General features: G+C 34.4%; 1 protein-coding gene across 1 annotated transcript in view; it reads left to right on the top strand.

Annotated features, from left to right (window-relative positions):
- Positions 1–18,982, top strand: part of FAM227B (family with sequence similarity 227 member B) — a 264,205-nt gene that overhangs the window by 209,321 nt on the left and 35,902 nt on the right. The window contains exons 11-12 of the mRNA XM_068551264.1: positions 8,314–8,411; positions 11,112–11,274. Of these exons, the coding sequence (XP_068407365.1) occupies positions 8,314–8,411; positions 11,112–11,274 (261 nt within the window). The remainder of the gene's footprint in view (positions 1–8,313; positions 8,412–11,111; positions 11,275–18,982) is intronic.

Raw genomic sequence — 18,982 nt, 5'->3', positions numbered from 1 at the left:
GAGGACTTAATACAAGTGTCCTAGTCAAAGTGCTTTCGGTTGTAACACAAATCCACTCAAACTATGTAATGGAATGTTAAAATGAGACTGTTTCTGTCTTCATTTCCTCTGAGGTCATAAAGGCTGATGACATCAGTAGGTACATCCCAAAGAAAGGTCATGGACTATCTTGCAGGACATGAGCCTACCTTCAGCCTATCATAAAAGATGGTGAGGAAGAAATGTTGAAGAAACAAAAGAACTTCCTAGGAGGAAAGTATTGGAGTACTTCTCTTCCCCTCCAGTCCAGTGAGGAAGAGGTTGTGGAGTTAAAGAGACCAAGAAACAGAGGTTGCCACCCCCTCATTCAAATCCAGATGTCCCCTGGATTTGGAGGAGTGTGGTAACTAGTAGGGAAGACTATGGCCTGTCATTAGCACATAAGATTACATATGAGTTAACAACATTGTGCGTTGTCATTCTTTTTCTTTCTTTTTTTCAGTTAAAAAAAGGATATATCAGTGGTGTTTTAATTTCTTTGTTTACTGACAAAATTGAACTTTTAAAAAATATTTATTTGTTTATTTATTTATTTATTTGGCTGCGTTGGGTCTTACTTGCAGCATGTAGGATCTTCTTTGCCGCATGCGAGATCTTCGTTGCGGCATGCGGAATCTTTAGTTGTGGCAGGCGAACTCTTAGTTGCAGCATGTGGGATCTAGTTCCCTGACCAGGGATCAAACCCAGGCCCCCTGCATTGGGCGTGTGGAGTCTTAGCCACTGGACCACCAGGGACGTCCCTGAACTTTTTAAAGAAAGATTACCTGCCAATTTTATTCTGTTTTGTGATTTACCTCTTATGTCCTTCATCCAGTTTTCTACTGAGGTTTTTGTTTCATCTGTCATTCTATTGGAAAAAGGCCTCCCAGTTTTTCATTTGTGGTACTTTTTAGCTAGCAGGAGCTTTGAATTTTTACACAATAAAATATATTAGTTTTTTTTATTCAATAATCTCTTCTTTTGTAGCCTTCTATACCACTTATCCTTATATTTTCTTCTTGTTCATTTTGGCTGTTTTATATTCCACATTTAACTGAATCCTTCAACAGTTTTTTTGTTGGGGTGCTCAAATTACATAATAATGGAATCCTTCAAGTTGCTTGAGCTGAATGATGCTTTGCTATTCGTTGTGTTTAGCGTGAACCTAAGATTGCTATTTTTAAAAGGTTGTGAATCTCCTTATCCTTATGATAAAGATATCCTCAAAACCTCTATCAACTGCTTCATAGAGTGGGTTTTTCTGCAAGGCCTCCATAAAAAAAGACAGCGCCATCTGACCCGAGTGCCAAGAAGAGCTGGAAATCTTCACAGAAATTGTTCTTTTTTATCTTGTGGACTCTGTGAAGAGTGTGAATAGGATGTCCTTTGTTAAGTTGGCTGTTAAATGTTAAATAATAGTCCGCTGTGTGTGTGTATTACAATTCCTATATCCTTTTATCCATCAACATACACTTAGGTTGTTCCCATACCTTGACGACTGTGAATAATTTTGCAGTGACATGGGAGTGCAGATATCTTTTTGAGGTAATGAGTTCATTTCTTTTGGGTATATACTCAGAAGAGGAATTGCTGGATTATATGAAAGTGTTTTTTTTTTGGTGGGAGTCATGGGGGAACCTCCATACTGTTTTCCAAAGCCTGAACCAATGTACATTCCCACCGAGGTACAAGAGTTCCCTTTACTCCACATGCTCACCAATACTTGTTATCTTTTTGATAATGGCTATCTGAACAAGTGTGAGTTGATATCTCATTGTGGTTCTGATTTGCATTTACTGATAATTGGTGATGTTGAGCACGTTTTCATATGCCTGTTGGCCATTTGTATGTCTTCTTTAAAAAAAATATCTACTTCGGTCCTTTGCCCATTTTTTAATTGGATTTGTTGCTATTGATTTGTAGGAATTATTTATATATTCTGGACATTAAACCCTTATTAGATGTATGGTTTGTAGATATTTTCTTTCTACCCATAAGTTGCCTTTTCATTTAATTAACTGCTTCCTTTTCTGTGCAGGAGCTTTCTTTGATATAGTCCCACTTGTTTATTTTTGCTTTTGTTGCTTAGCTTTTATTGTCATATCCAAAAAATTCATTGCTAAGGCCATTATTAAGGAGCTTTTTTCCTATGTTTTCTTCTAAGAGTTTTACAGTTTTGAGTCTTACGTTTAGGTCTTAAATTCATTTTCAGTTGACTTTCATATATGGTGTAAGATGAAGGTCGAATCTCATTCTTTTGCATGTGGCTATCCAGCCATTCCAACACCATTTTTTGAAGAGACTATCTTTTCTCCATTGTGTATTCTTGGTGTGTTTGTCAAAAATTAGTTAACTACATATTATTGGGTTTATTTTGGGGCTCTCTATTCTGTTCCATCAGTCTATATATCTGTTTAAAATCCAGTACCATACTGTTTTGATTACTATAGCTTTGTAATATAATTTGAAATCAGGAAATGTGGTGATGCCTCCAACTTTGTTCTTTCCCAAGAGCGCTTTGGCTGTTTGGAGTCTTTTGTGGTTCCATAAGAATTTTAGAATTATTTTTTCTATTTCTGTTGAGGAAAGTTCCTTCTATACCTGTTTATGAGAGTTTTTATTGTGAATAAATGTTGAACTTTGTCAAATACTTTCTCAGCGTCTATTGAGATGATTGTGTGGTTTTTATCTTTAATTCTGCTCGTGTGGCATAACACATTAATTGATTTGCTTATAATAAGCCAAGCTTGCGTCACAGGTATGGACCTCACTTGATCATGGTGTCTAATCTTTTTGATGTGTTGTTGAATTTTGTTTGCTAGTATTTTATTTAGAAATTTTGCATCTAGGTTCATCAGAGATATTGGCTTATAGTTTTCTTCTGTTGTCTTTGTCTGGCTTTGGTATCAGGGTAATGCTGACCTCATAAAATGAGGTTGAAAGTGTTCGCTCTTCTTCTACCTTTTGGAAGACTTTTAAAGGATTGTTATACATTTTCATTTAATGTTTGGTAGTATTCAGCCATGACATTATCTCGTCCTATGCTTTCCTTTGTTGGGAGATTTTTTAAATTACCACCTTAATCTCCTAATTTGCTATTGGTCTTTTCAGGCTATCTAGTTCTTCTTAAAGCAGTCTTGGTAGTTGTAGGTTTTTAGGAAATTGTTGTTTTCTTTTAGGTTATCCAATTTGTTGGCATTTGTTGTTCATAGTAGTGTTTTATGATTCTTTGTGTTTCTATGGTGCCAGTTATAATATCTCTTTCATTTCTGACTTGAGTCCTCTCTGTTTTTTTCTTAGTCAATTTTGTTTATCTTTTCAAAAAAACAGCTCTTAGTTTCATTGGTCTTTTTTATTGTCTTTTTTAGTCTCTATTTCCTTTATTTACACTGTGATCTTTATTTCCTTCCTTCTACTAACTTTGGGATTAGTTTGTTCTTCTTTTTCTTGTTTCTTGCGGTGTAAGTTAATTTTGCTTGTTTGAGATTCTTCTTGTTCCTTAAGGTAGGCATTTATTGCTATGAATTTCCCTCTTAGAACTGCTTTTGCTACATCACATATGTTGTGGTTTGTTGTATTTCCATTTTCATCTGTCTCAATATATTTTTTATTTCTCTTTTTATGTCTTCTTTGACCCGTTTGTTGTTCAGTAGCATGTTGTTTAATCTCCACAGATTTATGAAATTTCCAGTTTTCTTCTTGTAATTGATTTCTAGTTTCACACCATTGTGTTCAGAAAAGATGTTTGATATGATTTCAGTCTTCTTAAATTTATTAAGACATGTTTTGTGGCCTAATATATGATCTATCCTGGAGAGTGTGCCTTAGAAGAATGTGTATTTTATTGCTTTTGGATAGAATGTTCTATGTATGTCTGTTGAGTCCCTCTGTTCTAATGTGTAGTTTAGGTCAACGTTTCCGTTCTGATTTTCTGTCTGACTGATCTATCCATTGATGAAAGTGGGGTATTAAGGTCCCCTACTATTATTGGATTGCTGTCCATTTCTCCCTTTAAGTCCATTAATATTTGCTTTATATATTTAGGTGAGTCTATGTTAAGAACATAAATATTTACAAATGTTATATCCTCTTGTTGAAATGACTCCTTTATCATATAATGACCTTCTTTATTTCTTATTAGAGTCTTTGCCTTAAAGTCTGTTTTCCCTGATAAAAGTGCAGGTATCCAAGTTTCTTTTTGTTTCCATTTGCATGGAATATCTATTTCCATGCCTTCACTTTATCTGTGTGTTTCCTTACATGTGAAGTGAATCTCTTGTAGGCAGTGTGTAGATTGGTCTTGTTTTTTTTGTTTTGTTTTTCATCCGTTTAGCCACTGTGTGTCTTTTGATTGGGGAACTTAGTCCATTTACATTTAAAGTAGTTAGTGATATGTATGTACTCTTTACCATTTTGTTAATTGTTTTCTGGCTGTTTTTAAATTCCTTTGTTCCTTTCTTCTTCTCTTGCTCTCTTCCTTTGTGATTTGGTGATAATCTTTAGTGGCACACTTAGATTCCTTTCTCTTTATCTTTTATGTATCTACTGTAATGTTTTGCTTTGTGATTACCGTGAGGCTTAACGTAAAATAAGATATCTATAACAGTCTATTTTAAGTTGACAAGTTAAGTTCAAACACATTCTAAAGCTCTACATTTTTACTCCTCCCCCTTGTTTTGTTTTTGATGTCACAGTTTCTTTTTATCTTGCATATTCATTAACAAATTATAGTAGTTATAGTTATTTTTACTACTTTTGTCTTTTAACCTTTGTACTAGAATTATAAGTGATTAACTCATCACCTTTATAACATTAGATTTTTCTGAATTTTACTATATGTTTACCTTTACCAGTGAGATTTGTACTTTCATATGTTTTTCTATTTCTGATTAGCACTTTCATTTCAGCTTAAAGAAGTCCCTTCAGCACTTCTTGGAAGGCCAGTTTAGTGATCATAAATTCCTTCACCTTTTGCTTGTCTGGAAAACTATTTGAAAACTATTTCTCTCTCCTTCAATTCTGTAGGACAACTTGGCTGAGTAGAGAATTCTTGGTTAGTAGGTTTTGTTTGTTTGTTTGTTTTGTTTTGTTTTGTTTTCAGCACTTTGAATATATTATGCCACTTCCTTCTGGCCTGCAAAGTTTCTGCTGAAAAACCTGCTGATAGTCTTATGGAGGGTTCCTTTCCACATAACAAGTTGTTTTTCTCTTGCTGCTTTTAAGATTCTCTCCTTGTCTTTAAGTTATGACAGTTTAATTATAATGTGTCTTGGTGTGGGTCTCTTTGGCTCATCTTACTTGGAACTCTCTAGGCTTCCTAGATCTGGATGTCTATTTCCTTCCCCGGGTTAGGGAAGTTTTCAGCTATTATCTCTTCAAATAAATGTTCTGTCCCTTTCTCTATCTCTTCTCCTTCTAGGACCCCTATAATGCAAATGTTGGTCTGTTTAATGTTGTCCCACAAGTCGCTGAAGCTATCTTCACTTTTTAAATTTTTTTTTCTTTTTACTTCTTTGATTGGATGAATTCCATTGCCTTGTGTTTGAGTTTGTTAATTCTTTTTTCTGGCTTCGTCTAACCTGCTGTTGATCCCCTGTAATGTATTTTTCAGTGCAGGTATTCTTCAGCTCTGTGATTTCTGCTTGGTACTTTCTTGTATTTTCTATTTCTGTTGGAACTGTCATTCTGTTCATGCATTGTTCTCCTGACCTCAGTGAGCATCTTTTTTTTTTAATTTAATTTTTTAACTAATTAACATTTTTTCTGTTTCTGTAGTTTATTGATATGTATTATATATGGCCTGCATGAACTTTAATTTTGCTAAGGTATATGAGTTTTTTGCCTCTCAGAAAGACTATTAGAATACAAACTACAAAAGCGGATAAAGGTAACCATACTTACTTGCATAAGTGTCTCCCTTTTAAGAGATGTAATATCCCTAAAATAAAAAGGGGATAATTATGAAAATGAAATTTTCCCAGCATCGGTGTAGTAAGACTGGAATATTTTGTCACTAGTGAAATTCCTAAAGACTTAATAAGAACAGTTGAGACATACTTTCTCATAGTTTTATCAAGTAGAGTCAATATTGGTGCTTCCGATGACCTTCCATAGCCTTCAGAGATGCTGAGAACAGAGGAGATATAAAAACTATAATCAGGGACAAAATTAATATTTTTACCTAAAATAAATCAACAGACTAGAGGAATGCAGGGGGGGAAAAGCTAGTAAATTCAGTGATTTTAAGGTTACTTATTACTCTTATCATATCAGGGTGGGGTTTTTCCTTTATGTAGGATTTTTTTCTTTGACTCTTTCACTTCTAAAATTTCTTTGCTTTGTGTTTTTCATTAATCTCTTACTTTTTATGTCTATTGCTGTTACTCCAAGCCTAGAATCTTTGCCTGATATTAATCTGTTGACAGTAATTTTACAACAAAGTTCAAGTAATCTTCTAAGGCTTTTATTTTGGGTATGGTAGACATGAAGTAGAGGTCCTTTTGTCATTAGTAACATATCTGTTCATAGTGACTAGAAGTTAAGTAATAGCACCTAAATATGTATTTAAGAATGATTCAAAATTGAGCATGTTTTATTTTTAATCATTCCTCCCAAAGAGAATATTTTTATTCATTTCTTATTTATCTTTCCAGTGTTTCTTTATACAAATGAAGGCAAATACAATAGATATTTGCCTTATTTTTATTCTTTCCCTTTTACACTGAATGTAGTATATTGTGTACATTGTATACATTCTTTCCCATTTACACTGAGTAGTATATTTTATATATTGTATATATTCAATCAAGTAATATACTCTCTTCACTGTTCTGCAACTTGCTTTCCTCACTTTATGATATGACCTGTAGATATCTTCACATCTGTATGGAGATCTTGCTCTTTTTTTTTTTTTTTTTTTTTTTTTTTACAGCTTATAGTATTCCATCAAATAGGAGTGCCATAGTTTTTTCAACCAGTACTTGACTGCTAAATGCACAGGTTGTTTATAATCTCTAAATTTTACAAATTATGCTATAATCATTAAACCTGTACCTATATTTTTTGTGCTTATGTAGGAGATTTTGTAGAATATATTCTCAGGAGAGGGATTGCTGAGTCAAAGAAAAATGTCTGTATTATCAGTAGATATTGTCAGATTCTTCTCCATAATGGGTTGTATGCTTTTGAGCAAGTTTTAAAGTAGAGAAATTATATGGTTCATTACCTTTCTTGCCATTCTAACTCCCAACTTAATCTAACTTTGGTTCCACTCAAAATTTTAAAATACAGGTTCCTTGCTAACTAGTTCTTTAATCTCTGCCAGAGATAAATGCCTACTTGCCTCCAGTATTTCAGGCTAGTATCTAATATCTTTTAATGGGTAATGTCGAAAATCAATTCAAGTGACTTTCTTCAACTCTTCTAGGTTTGTCATCAACATCACAATCTGTAGATCTGATTTGTCTACCTGGTAACTGATAATAAATTGTCAGTGCCAGAATCTAGTACAAACTTCTCAGATCACCTGTTTTCTCTGCTCTACATTAAGATATCCTTAATAATTAGCATATGCTTTTAGGCTGACTGACATGGCTGATTAAATCATATAGTTCTCCTTTAAGACAAGACTCCCTGGGTACCCTCATGCATATTTACACTGGCTGCAATGAAAAATTACCAAGTCTTTCCTTATCTGGGTATGTTGTCAGTATATGGAAAAGGTAGACTCTAACATGCAGAGACCAAAGCCTCCTATTGCATTTAACTAGAGGGTCATGGAAAGAGCTCTGAAATCAGAAGCAAAAGACCTAGGTCTGCATCCTCTTCCTGTACGGTTTTTTTTTTTTTTAATTACAGCTTTATTGATGTAGTTCATATACCATACAATTCACCCATTTAAAGAATACAATTCAGTGGTTTTTATTAGATTGAGAGATGTGAACAACTATCACCTTAGAGCAAGACTTACTCTTAGAAAAAGTCATAGAGTTTCCTTAACTTTAGTTTTCTAATCTATAAATTGTGGGAAGTGTTACTTAGCTCATAAAATGGTTTGTGAGGATGATGTGAAATAGTGTACATGAATGAATTTGAAAACTCTAAAGCCCTGTTAGGTAAAATGAAATGGAATATTCATTTCCTCTGACTGGGGCAAGCTATAACAATATCCTAACCTTCTCTCATACATTTTTACCTCTCTGCATGTTTAAGATGCATTGCTAGGAAAAAGAAGGGATATCATGCCTTTTGTGAAGAAAGAAAGAATTTAAGAAAATATTTTATTTTCTGTTTTAGATATAGACTTCAATATGACAAAAATTTTAAAGAACCCAGAAGGATATACAATGCCCGCATCCAAGGAAGAATCAAGATTATCAGGACTACCAACAAAGGTTTGGAGTATAATAATTATAAAAAATGTCCTTCTTTAATTTCCAGTATAATTAATTGAACAGTTTCACATGGACAATGTTGGTTATTACACTCTTGATATATACTTTAGAAAAAAGTTAATAATCAGAAGAGATTTATTGGAGAGGTTAATCTTAATATTAAAGTCATATTTATTTCTGAAACTATCCTCATCTCTAAGGAAAACGAATAGCGTTTATCTTTTCCTCATACTTCTGGCACTGCTTCTCCTTGGGCTGACATACAGACATGACTCTGATCTCAATAAGCATCAAAGTTGCAGAGAAAACTTCAATGGCGTTTTCAACAGTGGTTGACCTGTCCCCACCTCTTAGACCATGGTCCCGGAATAAATGACCATATGTAGGTACTCTTGCTCTTAAGTCTTGAATACTTGCTTTCTCCACATTTTTGAAGGTGCCTCCCAAACAGAGACCCTATGGATTTGCCACCTTGTGTTGCTTTAGCCAAGATTTGATGAGACCGTTGGCTTGAACTTCTGAATTTGATCTGTTAACTTGTTAGCCAATTGGGTTTTAAATCTGTTGCAGTCTTTTTTGTTAAAATTTTGTCTGAATTATCTAGTCAAGGCTAACCGTTATTTTAAATTTTATATTATGCCTATACAAAAACCACTTTCTGAAAGTCAGTATTCATATATTTCCTGGTCTTTAATAATCCAGGTATATAGACTCTCTTCCAACCTTCACAGTGCTGCCAAGGATGTCCGTACTTAGGATAGAAATTGGCGACTCTGGGAGTCCATTTGGGGTAGATGGCAATATTGCACCATCTTGGCTGCAGGGGGCGGGAGGCAGGGGAGTGCATGGGAGCAGAGGAGGAGGGTAAGGTTGCTAAATTTAGAAATCAAGGAAATGTAATAGAAATTGTATATCTGATCTTCAGCAAGCACTAAAAATGGTCTTTTATAGTTTGTTTACAAGTTGAAGAAATATGGACAGATGGATTTGTAACTGACAGTAACTTTTTTCAGATATCACTATTAAAAGATAGAAAGCAAATTGCAGATATGTCTTTGGCAGTACACCGTATTGCTGCATCATTGGCCCTGTCTCATGCACAATATTTTATCAACAACTTTGATAAAAATATGGTTGCCATTTTTCATTAGCCATGTAGAAGTCATAAAACCTGGAAGAACTATGAATATATTGAATGACCAAAAGTTTACAACAGGCTGGGGTAACAGGCCTGATCTTAGAAGATAAACTATGACTGTGGAAAAAGTATAGAGGTCCAAAATTACAACTGCATAAGTATAGGTTAATAAAGCCTTGCCTTGGAGGCCTCTGAAAAGATTTGGGAATCACTTTTAACAGTAAGCTCTGTATATGTCGAAAGTAGAATGACCCCAAAATCTACTGTATTCGTGGGCTGTTTAAACATGTGGAATCTACTCTGTGCTGATTAGACAATAATTGTGTATTACGTTCATTCTGGAGCCCTGCTTTCAATCTGCTCTTGCCTGATTGAACTACGCTTAAAAAAAAAATCATGGTTTCTCATAGAGGAAGAAGGATCTGTGTACTGTGGTTTTCTTCGTTTAAAAACTCGTAACTGCAGAAAAAGAACAGGAATGTCTGTTTCTAAAACTTCAGTAAGATAGAGTTTCTATCTTATGATACACCAGGCAAAAGCCAGGAAAATGCTTGGTACGGTTTTGCATGCAAGTTTTAAGGTCAGGCTAGGTATAACCTGATGTGAATTGTCATGGGAGACTATGGTGAAGTAAATGATTTACATTACAGAAAAAACAGCTGATATTGACATCAAGTTTTCACCATCAAAGAACTGCTTTTGATTACAATATTACCACTATTTGAAATAATTTTGGAGCAGCTATGAATGAATACAATGAAAAATTGACCATAAGCAAACAAAACACAAGAGAATTTTACATATTAGTAAAAACAAATGAGAATAAAATCTTACTTCCCCACAAGAAGTGGAATCAACAATAAATCTCTCATCTAGGCGTTATAAAAATTGAGGGAAGACTTAACATATGAGTAGTTGCTATACTTGCATCCCACAAGAAGTCAATAGTAGAATATTGGAGCAATTATAATTATGGTGGTTGTTTCCTTGACACAGAATTCGTGGTCAAAGTTTTTTTCATCAGCACTGTGATGGGCTTCTAGCCTCTTTGTTCTGATGAGAAGTCACCTTGTTAACCTTATTTGGGTTCTCCTATATGTTGTTTTTCTCTCGCTGCTTTTGAGATTTTTCTTTTTGTCTTCGTCTTTCAGCACTTTGACTATGACGCATCTAGATGTGAATTTATCCTACTTGGAGTTAAGCTTCTTGGATGTGTTGTTCGTAAAACTTGGAAAGTTTCAGTCATTATTTCTTCATATTTTTTCCTGCCCCTTTTTCTGGGGCTCTGCTCATTCTTTTCTCTTTCTGTTCTTCAGATAGAATGATCTCTATTGGCCTGTCTTCATGCTAAAAGACTAGCAGAGCCTTACTGCACATACTCATAGTCTCATACTTTAGTAAATTAATTAAGATGCCTTGCAGAATTTCCCTTTATTTGTTTTAATATACCAGATAATAATTGTATTTATGGTTATAATGCAGTTATATTTTATTTACAGTTCTTTAAAAATACACAAAAGTAATAATTGATTCGTTTTTTTTTTTTTTCCTACCCCTTACAGTCCCATTATAGCAGTAGTGGCCCAGAGTTTAACCGTGTTCTCTTCAATTTTGGAGGTCAGAGTCCACTGATTTTATATTATCTTAAGATGCATGAGCTAGCTGGTATTTCCAAAGCCCCTAGACAAGTCAAGATTAAACTCACTGAAATAGTGAAAGAACCATATCCTTTTTTAAGCTTTGCTTTAATATGATGTTTCCCAAATATTCAAAACTTTTAACTTCTTTTAATGTCTCAGTTAAGAAAAAAATGTTAATACATTTTGTAACTAATGCTTTACTTAGCATTTAATTACATTCAAAACTTTTCATAGCATGTTTGGCTAAAAGTATTTTCTCTTTTAGTTCTAAGTCTGTGATTTTACATGTAAGAAAAATAAAACAAACATAAAACCCAGGAACTTAAAAAACCAGTATATTTAGCTCTTTAGTAAAAGACTATTTTTACAACTTTACTGTTCGGTGTTCAGTTTCAAACATTTGTCAGAACTGTGGGTCATGGACTTCTAAGTTTCTCCAGAAGAAAGTTTCAAATGTGCCTTAGCTATGTAATACTTTGTTCTAATGAAAATTTATTAGAAAGCTTAATGTATAAAATATAATATAAAATGAAATTGGAGCTCTTTGGTTGTAGCAGGGGTATCTGTTTACATTCTTGTGCCCCCTCTCTGCATAACCCATCCTGGCCCAGGTCTCACTAGGGACTTGGATGAACCCTAAGAGATCCAGTACAGTGGTCTCCAAACTGGGGTATACACAGCTCTGGGTGGAATATATATATATATATATATATATATTTCTATCTTTAAAAATAAAAAAGAAGTTGCACTTTACTAATATTTAGTAGACAGGTACCCTCACTCAGTTGATATTTCAGTCTGCACTCTACTCTGTTGAGGGATAGTAATAGCATGTTTGCTCTTGTGTTGTCTGAGTTCCACAACATATTGCTGTTTTCTTTGGGTGGTTAAGCAGATTTATAGATTATATCATTTGGTTTAACTAAATTGACACTTACTAATAGACCAATAGCTTTAAAAGTTTCCTGAAAAGAAATATTACTCAGCCATAAAAAAGAACAAAATAATGCCATTTGCAGCCACATGGATGGATCTAGAGACTGTCGTATTGAGTGAAGTAAGTCAGACAGAGAAAGACAAATATCATATGATATTGCTTATATGTGGAATCTAAAAAAATGGTACAAATGAACTTTTTTACAGAACAGAAATAGAGTCACAGATGTAGAAAAGAAACTTGTAGTTACCAAGGGGAAAAGGGGGGTGGGATAAATTGGGAGATTGGGATTGACATATACACACTACTATATGTAAAATAGATAACTGATAAGAACCTACTGTATAGCACAGGGAACTCTATACTTTGTAATGACCTATACGGGAAAAGAATCTAAAAGAGAGTGGGTATCTGTATATGTATAACTGATTCACTTTGCTGTGTAGCAGAAACACAACATTGTAAATCAACTATACTCCAATAAAAATTAATTTAAAAAATTAAAAATAAAAAGCATTTGATGTTCCAAAAAAAAAAAAAATGATGTGGTATATATACACAATGGAATACTACTCAACCGTAACAAAGAATGAAATAATGCCATTTGCAACAACATGGATGGACCTAGAGATTATCATACTAAGTGTAGTGAGTCAGACAGAGAAAGACAAATATCATATGATATCACTTACCTGTGGAATCTGAAAAATGATACAAATGAACTTATTTACACAACAGAAATAGACTCACAGACATAGAAAACAAACTTATGGTTACCAAGGGGGAAAAGTGGGGGATCATGAACTAGGAGTTTGGGATTAACATATACACACTTCTATATATAAAATAGTAAACAACAAGGACCTACTGTATAGCACAGGGAACTATACTCAATATTTTGTAATAACCTATAATGGAAAAGAATCTAAAAAAATACATATGTGTGTGTGCATGTGTGTGTGTGTGTGTGTGTGTGTGTGTGTGTGTGTTTGTATCTGAATCACTTTGCTGTACACCTAAAACTAACACAATATTGTAAATCAACTATATTTCAATAAAAATTTTTTTAAAAAGGAAAAAAAAAAGTTTCCTGAAAAGAAACTTTGGATTGATGATAATATTTATAATGCAAGAATAAATTTTTTTTAAAAAACACAGAAGGATATTTCCTCTATTTCTTGAAGGAGCTCTTTTTCAGCTACACTAAGAGACAAAATTAGTGGTGATCCAATCAGTTCTGCCAAGATATAGGCCAAAAAAAATTAAAATTTTCAAAAATATCAATTGAAATATGGACATACATCATTATTATAAACAGTGAACCTAGCCCTAAGTGTATGTTATACTTTTCGATATTAGCAAATGATAGTATGATACCAGTTTAATTTGCAAGGCATTTATAAACCAACTGTCTAGACATCCATACAAATCTCTATAATTTGAGGATAAAAGGTTTGGTGTACCAAAAATAAATGTAGTGTTAACTTTTATTTTTAAAATATTTTATTTCATCTCACTGTTTTCTATCCATAGACTGCATATCTTTTATAATATGCATAATATATAAATACAGATTGATATGTATATAATTTATAAATTTAAAATTATATCTGTCAGGGAGTGTGCTCACATAGCTTTTACTCATGGGATACATGATCCAGGAAGTGTGGAGAACACTGCCCTAGCAGATTCTCAAAATTCTTCCCAGGACACTTCTTCTCCCATATTTCAGTCAAGACAACCTCCAGAGTCTCACTGACCACAGGCACATGGAATTAACTTGGGTGGCTCTGGAACACAAGGAGAAAGCAAACTACAGAGCTAAATCAGTCTGTTCTGAGACTTGTAACTTAAGGATTCTCATCAACCTTGGATTATTCAAACAAATGATTAAATACAAAATTTTTAGATGTCTAGAAGTGAAATTTGAAAGGTATGAAAACCATTCATAATAGATTACTATTATTTTTAGCTAATGTCTTTGTGTTTATATTTCTGATGGGCATGGATTTGTCCACCAACAATACAAGGATTCATAACGCCAGTTCACTGAGAATGTGGGAAGAGTATGAGTATATGTGGGGGTCGGGAAAGGAGGAAATGGATATCTAGAGCATGAAATCTTTTAGGAGAGTATTTCATTCCATAAAGATCGGAAAGAAATCACCATTTAGAAAGTAATGGGTCTGGACAAAACTATAATTCAAAAAGATAAATGCACTATTATGTTCATAGCAACACTATTCACAATAGCCAAGACATGGAAACAACCTAGGTGTCCATCGACAGATGAATAGATAAAGAAGATGTGGTACATATATACAATGGAATGCTACTCAGCCATAAAAAGAATGAAATAATGCCATTTGCAGCAACTTAGATAGACGTAGAGATTATCATACTAAGTGAAGTAAGCAGAAAGAGAAAGACAAATACCATATGATATCACTTATATGTGGAATCTAAAATATGACACAAGTGAACTTATCTATGAAACAGGAACAGACTCACAGACATAGAGAACAGACTTGTGGTTGCTGGGGGTGGGGGGGGTGCTGGAGGGAGGGATGGATTGGGAGTCTGGGATTAGCAGATGTAAACTATATATTATATATAGAATGGATAAACAACAAGGTGCTACTGTATAGCACAGGGAACTATATTCAATATGCTGTGATTAAACCATAATGGAAAAGAATATGAAAAATAATGTGTATATATGTATAACTGAATCACTTTGCTGTGCAGCACAAATTAACACAACATTGTAAATCAACTACACTTCAATAAAATAAATTTTAAAAAAGAAAGAAAGAAAGTAATGGGGCTTTCCATGATGCTTTCTGAGCTTGTAAAATGTAATGCCTGCTGATAAGAAAAAATATTCCTAGACATAATGATGAACAAAGTGATAATGATGCCTCACATTCATCAGTACTTTACAGTGTTTCAAAACATTTATTGAATCTTCCTATGTATCATTGCGAGAAATGACAAGACTCCTGGGACAGTGGACAGAGCAGGCACCCATCACAGCCACTTTACAGATGAGGGAACCAAAGCTCAAAGAGGGTGAGTAGCTTACCCAAGTGATTCATGCAGCAGAGCTGGCAACAGAGTCTACCATTCCCTGAGCCATGCATACTTTTCGGACATGACGATCCAGGCTAGAGTTCTCCTTGAGCGTGATACTAGTGGTTGGTGGCAGAGCCCGGTAATGTTTTCTCCAAGACCTTTTTTCTAAAATATTTTTTCTTTTTTTTAATTTATTTTTTATTGAAGTATAGTTGATTTACAATGTTGTGTTAATTCCAAGAACTTGATAGCTGATAATGAAATTTGTGTCCAGAGTTCCCATAATTATCTATGATGACTGTATGATCACTGAATTTATCTCTTTCTCACTGAAATTTTACATTGAAGCTATTCAGAATATAGAACATTTTTATTAGTTTTTCTCAGGGCTTACTGGAGTCCTCTGGCTTTCCTGAAGTGGAAAAATAACACTTTTTAGCTAATGCATCTATGCAGAGTGAAGGAGTAGGAGAAAGTAGAGAAAGTGGAGGAGTTAAATAACAAAAAAGACAAATATAATTCATCATATTTGGGGTTGGCAGACTCTAAAATGGTCCTCAATGATCCCCGCCTTCTGCTTCATGCCCTTGTGTAATTCCCTCCCATTGGGTATGGGCTGAACCTATGACTTGCTTCTAACAAATAGGACATGGCAAACATAATGGAATGTCACTTCTGAGATTCAGCTACAGAAAGACTGACATCAGTCCTGCTCGACCTTTGTTGCTTGCTCTTTCGGAGCCTTCCAGGGGAAACCAGCTACCAAGTTGTGAGCTGCCCTGTGGAAAGCCCACGTGGCAGGGAAGGGAGGAAGGCCTCCAGCCAACAGCCAGTAAGAAACTGAGACCCTTAGTACAACAACCGATGAGAAAGTAAATCTTGCCAACAACCACATGAGTGAGCCTAGAAGCAGAGCCTCCTTCATTTGATCCTTGAGATCACTGCAGCCCCTGCCCGTATCTTGATTGCAGCCTGTGAGAGGGACCCTGAGTCAGAAGTATCCAGCTGAGCTGTGCCCTGATTCCTGACCTGCAGAAGCTATGCAGTAATAAATGTTTGTTGTTTTAAGCTGCCAAGTTTCAGGATAATTTTACATCTATAGATAACTCACAATGTTTGAGCAAAAGTCTGATTTAGACAATCTCTTCAGTACTTTTATAGCCCCTATATACCTCAATCCAAATATTTATTACATTGTAATGTAACCATTTCTTTTTACTTGTTTTTCTCACCCAATAGAGAACAAAGAGTCATCTGCCTCTGTACCCCTGCCACCAGAAAAAAGTATCTAGCTTAAAATAGGTATTAAATAAATGTCTGATGGGTGGATATATCCCAGTTTTATATAAAGATAAGACCAAATTTCATTTTATTTTTCAACAAAATTTGACATTATTGTTAAAATTAAGAAAACTAGATGATAGGGATAGAGATAGAAATTTGGGAGCCATTGGTACAAAGTTAATCTTTGAAGCCACCATTATCAAAATGATGTTTTTAAAAATGTATTAAAGAGTTACTGTGTACCAAGCACTGTTTCTAAGCACTTTACATTTATTAACTCATTTAATTATCATGTGAACTTCTGAGATAATTACTGTTATTGTCTCTCGTTTACAGATAAGGAAACTGAGGCACAGGAAAGTTAGGTAACTTGCCTGAGGACACCTGAGTAAGTGATAGCACTTGGAGTCTATCCTTGACAGTCTGGTTTCAGAGCCAATGCACTCAAACATTATGGTACTTAATTGTTTACCCAGGGGGATGTATAGTTCCAGAAGAAGATAAAAGCGTATTCTAGACTCACAGACTTAGAGAACGAACTTACAGTTACCAGGGGGGAAGGGTGGGGAGGAGGGATAGACTGGGAGTTTGGGATTGACATGTACACACTGCTATATTTAAAATAGATAACCAACAAGGACCTACTGTATAGCACAGGGAATGCTACTCAATATTCTGTAATAACCTAAATGGGAAAAGAATTTGAAAAAGAGTAGATACCTGCTTATGTATAACTGAATCACTTTGCTGTACAACCGAAACTAACACAGCATTATTAATCAACTGTGCTCCAATATAAAATAAAAATTTTAAAAAACATGTTCTAGGCTTTTAGGGATAATCACAATTACGGTTTGGGGTAGGGGTGGTAAGAGGCAGAGAAGTCAACAGAAGAGAAGAAGGGATGCCATGGTAATGTTCCTCATATTTGAGGAAAATAGTTAATTAAAATTTCTACGGCTGGTCCTGCATTAAATAATAACTTTAGTAGTTTTTCCTTCAGACATTTAAGATTGCATGATCATGCACATTCTATTTCAAAATCCTTTATTCATTTAAAAAGAGATTCTTCATCAACTCTAGAACTTGGAATTTCACGTCATTTCTGATCTTAACCCAGTGTCTTTCCAACCTGAATATTGGCTAAGACTGGGCCATACTAATGAATAACACTTTCTCCTTATGTAGAAGTGAGTTGTAAGAACCGGTGCAATTGTGTTGTTCCATCCACTTGCATGCTTATCCCACAGTTCCCGCACAATATTTTTTTTCCCAAAGACATGGAGAATGTTGTAGTATAATAGAGGAAATAAACAGAGCATTCTCAAGTGACCGGTTTATTCATTTTAGGAGATAGTACATTTAATGACATGCATTTTTGCTCAGAAATGAAAAGGGTCCTCTCTGCTATTGTCAAAATTGTTTTTATAAACTCCGATTTTATACTTTATTTTGGTATATCAGTCTTAAGTACTTTATTGTCAGGTCTTCATTGGCAGACCCCTTCCCTGTGACAGTACAGTGTGTACTCAGTTTTGGAGCATGGAAAATATATGCACTTGTTTTGTACCTGTAGTTTGGATATATAATTGACATCTTTGTGCTTTGGTGTTTCAAAAATATTAAGGCTGTAATGAGGAGTCACATTTACAATCATCAATATATTCTCTACAATGAATATGCTCCCTTAATTAAATCACGATGCTGGAAAAACACACCAAATTAATTAGTTTTTTATTTTATTTAATTAATTAATTATTCTTTTTTTCTACTTGTTAAATATCAGTTTTATTAAGACTCCCAGAAAGATTTATCCTGTCATACTTTCAAATGGAGATCTGGAACACATTCCTAATTATTCTTCCAGCCAGTTTTTGTAGACTGCATTTTTTTCTTTTTAATGAGAATGTTCATAAATTTTTTTTTTAACATCTTTATTGGAGTATAATTGCTTTACAATGGTGTGTTAGTTTCTGCTGTGTAACAAAGTGAATACGTATACATATATCCCCATATCCCTTCCCTCTTGCGCCTCCCTCCCTCCCACCCTCCCTATCCCACCCCTCTAGGTAGTCACAAAGTATCGAGCTGATCTCCCTGTGCTATGCGGCTGCTCCCCACTAGCTATCTATTTTACGTTTGGTAGCGTATATATGTCCATGCCACTCTCTCACTTTATCCCAGGTTACCCTTCCCCCTCCCCGTATCCTCAAGTCCATTCTCTAGTAGGTTTGTGTCTTTATTCCCATCTTGCCCCTAGGTTCTTCATGATCTTTTTTTTTTTTTTTTTAGATTCCATATATATGTGTTAGCATATGGTATTTGTTTTTCTCTTTCTGACTTACTTCCCTTGTAGACTGCATTTTAATGGAGGTTCATACATGGCAATCATACCCATTTTTTTCATTATTTAGTCTTTTTTTTTATTGAAGTATAGTTGATTTACAATGTTGTGTTAGTTTCAGGTATACAGCAAAATGATTCAGTTTTACATATA

Source organism: Eschrichtius robustus, chromosome 1, assembly GCF_028021215.1.
Source record: "Eschrichtius robustus isolate mEscRob2 chromosome 1, mEscRob2.pri, whole genome shotgun sequence".
NCBI classification, from domain to species: Eukaryota; Metazoa; Chordata; class Mammalia; order Artiodactyla; family Eschrichtiidae; genus Eschrichtius; species Eschrichtius robustus.
This window is presented reverse-complemented; position numbering and strand designations above follow the sequence as displayed.